The sequence below is a fragment of the Gigantopelta aegis genome, chromosome 4 (assembly GCF_016097555.1).
Source record: "Gigantopelta aegis isolate Gae_Host chromosome 4, Gae_host_genome, whole genome shotgun sequence".
In the NCBI taxonomy this organism is placed as follows: Eukaryota; Metazoa; Mollusca; class Gastropoda; order Neomphalida; family Peltospiridae; genus Gigantopelta; species Gigantopelta aegis.
In genome coordinates, this window is record NC_054702.1 from 109594992 (window position 1) to 109602520 (window position 7529).

The window sequence follows — 7529 nt, forward strand, 5'->3', positions numbered from 1 at the left end:
TACACACATATACAGACATATACAGACTCACAAACACACACACAGACATAGACACAGATACAGAAACACAAACACACACAAAGACACACATACACAGACATATATATATACATACAGACAGACATACACACACACATACAGACAGACATAGACATGTACACAGACACAGACAGGCACACAGACAAACATACATACACACAGACAGAGATATAGACAAACACAGACATACATACACACAGACACAGACAAACACAGACAAACACAAACAGACATACACAGACAAAGGCAAACACAGGCAGACGGACACAGACATACACTCAGACACAAACAGACCGACATACACACAGACACACACAAACACAGACATACAGACATACATATATACAGACACACACATATATACAGACAGACTGACAGAGTGACTGACTGACTGACTGACTGACAGACAGACAGACAGACAGACACACATATGACAATCGTGTCACTTCATATAAAATATATAATAAGCAAAAATGAAAACACACAATTCATTCCTAAAGAAATTGTGACAAGTACTTAAAATAATACGGGTACATACATCCTATTCGACTTTGTAAAAGGGAGAACATGTTTTTTACTGTTAAAAATGCAACATTGGGTTCAGACATTAAAGCATACAACTGTTGTAAATCAGGTAATAACATACAAAATGCAGGACAAGTAATCCAAAATAGTATAAGTTTGACGCCACACACGCTCAATAACACCATGTCCAGCGTGAGTTTTCTCAGATACTGTCATATGTTGGACATCTTTGCAGTACATGCTCTGAAGTTTGGGGTTCAGTGTTACAGTGGCATTGAGGTGTTGTTACCGCTTTGAGTTTATAGAGATGTGCACAGAGTCTGCAGTGCCCTGTCCTCAATCTGAATATCATTATTTGTTCTCGTCGGTTTAGGTGTATGATGGGGTTACTTGGAGATCTATTTGTGGTATTACACAGTCGACCAATGACTATGCTTATAAAACTTTTGAAGTTTTGAAAGTATTGGTATCTGAACTGCCACTTGGTATGACGTCGGGTCTCTGTAGATCGAAAATTGGCGAAAACCATTTCTGATAAATTCAGTCAACGACTTTTCGTTAAAATTTGCTAAACTGGTTTTTATGCTGCACTATAAACCGAATGGACACTCGAGGAACCAATCAAAATAGTTTTCATACGTTTAGAGAATCTCACTTATTTTTTACTCCAGAAAATAGCATACACACCTCAGGGTTTAATTTGTATATTTTTTCATTTGTTTATAAAAAGTAGTGCCCCCCACTAGGATTTTAATCAGGGTACGGCCCTGCTGAATATCTCATTTAAAGCGCAACCATTGGCAAAAACAAAAAGCCTTACACAGCATATAACATTTTACAATAAATTGTCTGGGAAAAAGCTAAGCAAGACCCTTGAATTTTGGGTAGACAGAAGTATCGCACTCTTCTAGATCTGGATTCTCTTTAAGACATCCATATCCATTACGGTTCAGACATGTCCGTCCTGGGCACGCCGTCTCACTTGCGCCAGAGAGCTAATATTAGTGTGGGTGAGTTTTAGCATGCTTCCATCAGAAAGCTATTTAAGCACGCCTATCATGGACGTAATCTCCGTCTGGGGCAGAGACGAAACGTTAAGTTTTATTGGTGTGCAGTTCACGTTGATGGGATCGAGTGGCCGGTGGTTATAAGGGTGTTAATTTACTGCAGACTAGCGTAAATCAATATGTTGTCGTTCTGTACTTCATTCCGACTACTCTGACCACACTCGCTTGATGAGGAATTTGACAAAGACCCGGATTATAAGTCTGATTAGATGTGGCAATACGACGGGCTGGCTATCAGTGGCGTATCGGTGATTCTCGGGTCAATACAGTCGGTTGTTATTAGAGCGGAGGGTAAGGGTGACTCGGTATGGGGGTCAATTTAACTTAGTGCTGAAAACAAATCATACAAACCAAAAACCTACCCCCACCAAAAAACAAAAAAACTAACTAAAAATAAAAATAAAAATAAAAATCCCCCAACACCAAACAAACAAAAACCCCAAACATATACGTGTACACGAGTGCGTGTGTTCATGTGTGTATTATGCATGTGCATGTGTGTGTGTGTGTGTGAATGTAAAAGTATGTGTATGTATATCCGTGTGCATGTAAAATATGTCTATGTATATGTGCGTGCACGTGTATGGGTACACCAGGGGCGTAACCAGAAAAAAATTAGCATTACGTACGCCGCTTTATTGGGGAAACTTAATTAATGAAAAAGGGAAGAGGATATTTTATAAAACAATTACAGACAGCCTCTACCTATTCCTGGATTTATTTTCCATTTCGCACACGTTACTGTGCGCAATGGGCGCTACGCCTTTGTACAGGTACAGGTATTTGTATTTGTATCATAGCACAACATAGCACAGCACAGCACAGCACAGCACAGTATAGTATAGCATACTGAGTTGTATTTTGTGCACGATAGATATTAAAACCCAAGTCCCTCCATCCACCCCCCCCCCCCAACACACACTCGTAGTCATTTTGAAACAGTCCATATTTCACCGACATAACGGGGTTCGACAATCTGACGAGAGACTAGCACGTGTCGCTAAATTATATTTGATCTTTTTTCATTTTTTTTTTCTTGTATTAAACGACAAAACTCTAAGTGACAAAAGAAGCAGCAGTCCCGACAAAACGTGATTACAGTGCACGGCACTGCACGCACGAGTCGGTTTTCTCCTCCACAAATATAACGCACGTGCACACACACGCCGTCTGCGCATATTAATGGTATTATTGTCATAACTGACTCCATCAGTTAGAACTGTTTTTAAAGAGACTGTTATATTGATTCCATGGCCGCAGTCTCCTAAATATTATTCAAAAGTTGCATCATAAAATAGCATTGTACAAATGAAATTCTTGCTTTTAGCATACTATGAATATAAAATAGTTGAATGTTTACATAAAATATGTCTGTATTTTTTAAAAACTATTTGATTGAAAAATCGTAGTGCTTAAAAAATAGACGTAATGTGTACAGTCGTCCAATTTACTAGGCTTTCGTTTTCTAATATTTTCTTGAATAATGCATTGTGCATTATCTATTATAATAAAGAATAATATTGTTTCGGTTTAATTTAAAACTTAAAATTTGTTTTCTTTAATGACACCACTAGAGCACTTTTTTAATCGTCTGCTATTCGTCAAACATTTGTTAATTCTGACATAGTCTTAGAGGACATCGCTACATTTGTTTCATTAACAGCAAGGGGTATTTGATATGTAGTTTCCCACAGACAGGACAGCGCATACCACGACCTTTGATATTGAATGGAGCAACCGAAGAGATTCGATCCTACGGTCAAAACTCCCCAAGCGAACGCTCTGCCAACTGAGCCAGATAGAGCGCCCGACTGGTGTTCTCTAGGCTGTAGGGAAACTGAGCCAGATAGGGCGCCCGACTGGTGTTCTCTAGGCTGTAGGGAAACTGAGCCAGATAGAGCGCCCGACTGGTGTTCTCTAGGTCGTAGGGAAACTGAGCCAGATAGAGCGCCCGACTGGTGTTCTCTAGGCTGTAGGGAAACTGAGCCAGATAGGGCGCCCGACTGGTGTTCTCTAGGTCGTAGGGAAACTGAGCCAGATAGGACGCCCGACTGGTGTTCTCTAGGTCGTAGGGAAACTGAGCCAGATAGGACGCCCGACTGGTGTTCTCTAGGCCGTAGGGAAACTGAGCCAGATAGAGCGCCCGACTGGTGTTCTCTAGGCCGTAGGGAAACTGAGCCAGATAGAGCGCCCGACTGGTGTTCTCTAGGCCGTAGGGAAACTGAGCCAGATAGTGCGCCCGACTGGTGTTCTCTAGGCCGTAGGGAAACTGAGCCAGATAGTGCGCCCGACTGGTGTTCTCTAGGTCGTAGGGAAACTGAGCCAGATAGTGCGCCCGACTGGTGTTCTCTAGGCTGTAGGGAAACTGAGCCAGATAGTACGCCCGACTGGTGTTCTCTAGGCTGTAGGGAAACTGAGCCAGATAGTACGCCCGACTGGTGTTCTCTAGGCTGTAGGGAAACTGAGCCAGATAGTACGCCCGACTGGTGTTCTCTAGGCCGTAGGGAAACTGAGCCAGATAGAGCGCCCGACTGGTGTTCTCTAGGTCGTAGGGAAACTGAGCCAGATAGAGCGCCCGACTGGTGTTCTCTAGGTCGTAGGGAAACTGAGCCCGATAGAGCGCCCGACTGGTGTTCTCTAGGCTGTAGGGAAACTGAGCCAGATAGTACGCCCGACTGGTGTTCTCTAGGTCGTAGGGAAACTGAGCCAGATAGGGCGCCCGACTGGTGTTCTCTAGGTCGTAGGGAAACTGAGCCAGATAGGGCGCCCGACTGGTGTTCTCTAGGTCGTAGGGAAACTGAGCCAGATAGGGCGCCCGACTGGTGTTCTCTAGGTCGTAGGGAAACTGAGCCAGATAGGGCGCCCGACTGGTGTTCTCTAGGTCGTAGGGAAACTGAGCCAGATAGGGCGCCCGACTGGTGTTCTCTAGGTCGTAGGGAAACTGAGCCAGATAGGGCGCCCGAATGGTGTTCTCTAGGTCGTAGGGAAACTGAGCCAGATAGGGCGCCCGACTGGTGTTCTCTAGGTCGTAGGGAAACTGAGCCAGATAGGGCGCCCGACTGGTGTTCTCTAGGTCGTAGGGAAACTGAGCCAGATAGGGCGCCCGACTGGTGTTCTCTAGGCTGTAGGGAAACTGAGCCAGATAGAGCGCCCGACTGGTGTTCTCTAGGCTGTAGGGAAACTGAGCCAGATAGGGCGCCCGACTGGTGTTCTCTAGGTCGTAGGGAAACTGAGCCAGATAGTACGCCCGACTGGTGTTCTCTAGGTCGTAGGGAAACTGAGCCAGATAGGGCGCCCGACTGGTGTTCTCTAGGTCGTAGGGAAACTGAGCCAGATAGGGCGCCCGACTGGTGTTCTCTAGGCTGTAGGGAAACTGAGCCAGATAGGGCGCCCGACTGGTGTTCTCTAGGTCGTAGGGAAACTGAGCCAGATAGAGCGCCCGACTGGTGTTCTCTAGGCTGTAGGGAAACTGAGCCAGATAGGGCGCCCGACTGGTGTTCTCTAGGTCGTAGGGAAACTGAGCCAGATAGGGCGCCCGACTGGTGTTCTCTAGGTCGTAGGGAAACTGAGCCAGACAGGGCGTTTGACTGGTGTTCTTTAGGCCGTAGGGAAACTGAGCCGGACAGGGCGCCCGATTGGTATTCTCTAGGCCGTAGGGAAATTGAGCCGGACAGGGCGCCCCATTGGTCTTCTCTAGGCCGTAGGGAAACTGAGCCGGACAGGGCGCCCGATTGGTGTTCTCTAGGCTGTAGGCGCCGGACTAGTGTTCTCTAGGCCGTAGGGAAACTGAGCCAGATAGAGCGCCCGACTGGTGTTCTCTAGGCCGTAGGGAAACTGAGCCAGATAGAGCGCCCGACTGGTGTTCTCTAGGCCGTAGGGAAACTGAGCCAGATAGAGCGCCCGACTGGTGTTCTCTAGGCCGAAGGGAAACTGAGCCAGGTAGAGCGCCCGACTGGTGTTCTCTAGGCCGTAGGGAAACTGAGCCAGGTAGAGCGCCCGACTGGTGTTCTCTAGGCCGTAGGGAAACTGAGCCAGGTAGAGCGCCCGACTGGTGTTCTCTAGGCCGAAGGGAAACTGAGCCAGATAGAGCGCCCGACTGGTGTTCTCTAGGCCGTAGGGAAACTGAGCCAGATAGAGCGCCCGACTGGTGTTCTCTAGGCCGTAGGGAAACTGAGCCAGATAGAGCGCCCGACTGGTGTTCTCTAGGCCGTAGGGAAACTGAGCCAGATAGAGCGCCCGACTGGTGTTCTCTAGGCCGTAGGGAAACTGAGCCAGATAGAGCGCCCGACTGGTGTTCTCTAGGCCGAAGGGAAACTGAGCCAGATAGAGCGCCGGACTGGTGCTCTCTAGGCCGTAGGGAAACTGAGCAAGATAGAGCGCCCGACTGGTGCTCTCTAGGCCGTAGGGAAACTGAGCCAGATAGAGCGCCCGACTGGTGCTCTCTAGGCCGTAGGGAAACTGAGCCAGATAGAGCGCCCGACTGGTGCTCTCTAGGCCGAAGGGAAACTGAGCCAGATAGAGCGCCCGACTGGTGCTCTCTTGGCCGTAGGGAAACTGAGCCAGATAGAGCGCCCGACTGGTGCTCTCTGGGCCGAAGGGAAACTGAGCCAGATAGAGCGCCGGACTGGTGCTCTCTGGGCCGTAGGGAAACTGAGCCAGATAGAGCGCCCGACTGGTGTTCTCTGGGCCGTAGGGAAACAGAGCCAGATAGAGCGCCCGACTGGTGTTCTCTGGGCCGTAGGGAAACTGAGCCAGATAGAGCGCCCGACTGGTGTTCTCTAGGCCGAAGGGAAACTGAGCCAGATAGAGCGCCGGACTGGTGTTCTCTAGGCCGAAGGGAAACTGAGCCAGATAGAGCGCCCGACTGGTGCTCTCTAGGCCGTAGGGAAACTGAGCCAGATAGAGCGCCCGACTGGTGCTCTCTAGGCCGTAGGGAAACTGAGCCAGATAGAGCGCCCGACTGGTGCTCTCTAGGCCGTAGGGAAACTGAGCCAGATAGAGCGCCCGACTGGTGCTCTCTAGGCCGAAGGGAAACTGAGCCAGATAGAGCGCCCGACTGGTGTTCTCTAGGCCGTAGGGAAACTGAGCCAGATAGAGCGCCCGACTGGTGTTCTCTAGGCCGTAGGGAAACTGAGCCAGATAGAGCGCCGGACTGGTGTTCTCTAGGCCGTAGGGAAACTGAGCCAGATAAAGCGCCCGACTGGTGTTCTCTAGGCCGTAGGGAAACTGAGCCAGATAGAGCGCCCGACTGGTGTTCTCTAGGCTGTAGGGAAAAATCCCCAGTGGGCTATTTTCCTTTACGATTAGTGATTCACGACTGGTAGTACTAGTATTAAATCAAATTTCGTGGGATGTACAGTCCTGTTTGTGAGAGTTTCTTCTCTCACAGTAAGGGACTAACCTCTGTCCTGAGCAGCAAGTGAAGTACGTCAGTGAAATGATGATCCTCGCCATGTCAGCTACAGCCATCACCACTATCACCCAACATCATCATCATCACTATCACCACCATTACCCAGCATCATCATCACTGTCATCACTATCACCATCATCATCCAACATCAGCATCATCACCATCATCACCTAACACCACCACCACCACCACCATCATCATCGTTATTGCCACCACTGCTACCATCACCATAACAATCATCATCATTGCCACAAGTACTACCACCATCACCACGATCATCATGATCATCATCATCATTACTACAATTACTGTCACCTCCAGAACCACCATTATCATCATCATCATCATCGTTATTGCCACCACTGCTACCATCACCATAACAATCATCATCATCGCCACAAGTACTACCACCATCACCACGATCATCATCATCATTGCTACAACTACTGTCACCGCCAGAACCACCATTATCATCATCACCACAA

General features: G+C 48.1%; 1 protein-coding gene across 1 annotated transcript; it reads right to left on the bottom strand.

Annotated features, from left to right (window-relative positions):
• Positions 1-3390: 3390 nt before the first annotated feature.
• LOC121370168 lies at positions 3391-7100 on the bottom strand. Its single transcript, XM_041495282.1, has 3 exons — positions 7033-7100; positions 5419-6894; positions 3391-5377 (listed from the first exon to the last, which is right to left on the bottom strand). Exons 1-3 carry the CDS (start codon positions 7098-7100, stop codon positions 3391-3393), a joined length of 3531 nt encoding a protein of 1176 aa, XP_041351216.1.
• Between the last annotated feature and the right edge of the window lie 429 nt (positions 7101-7529).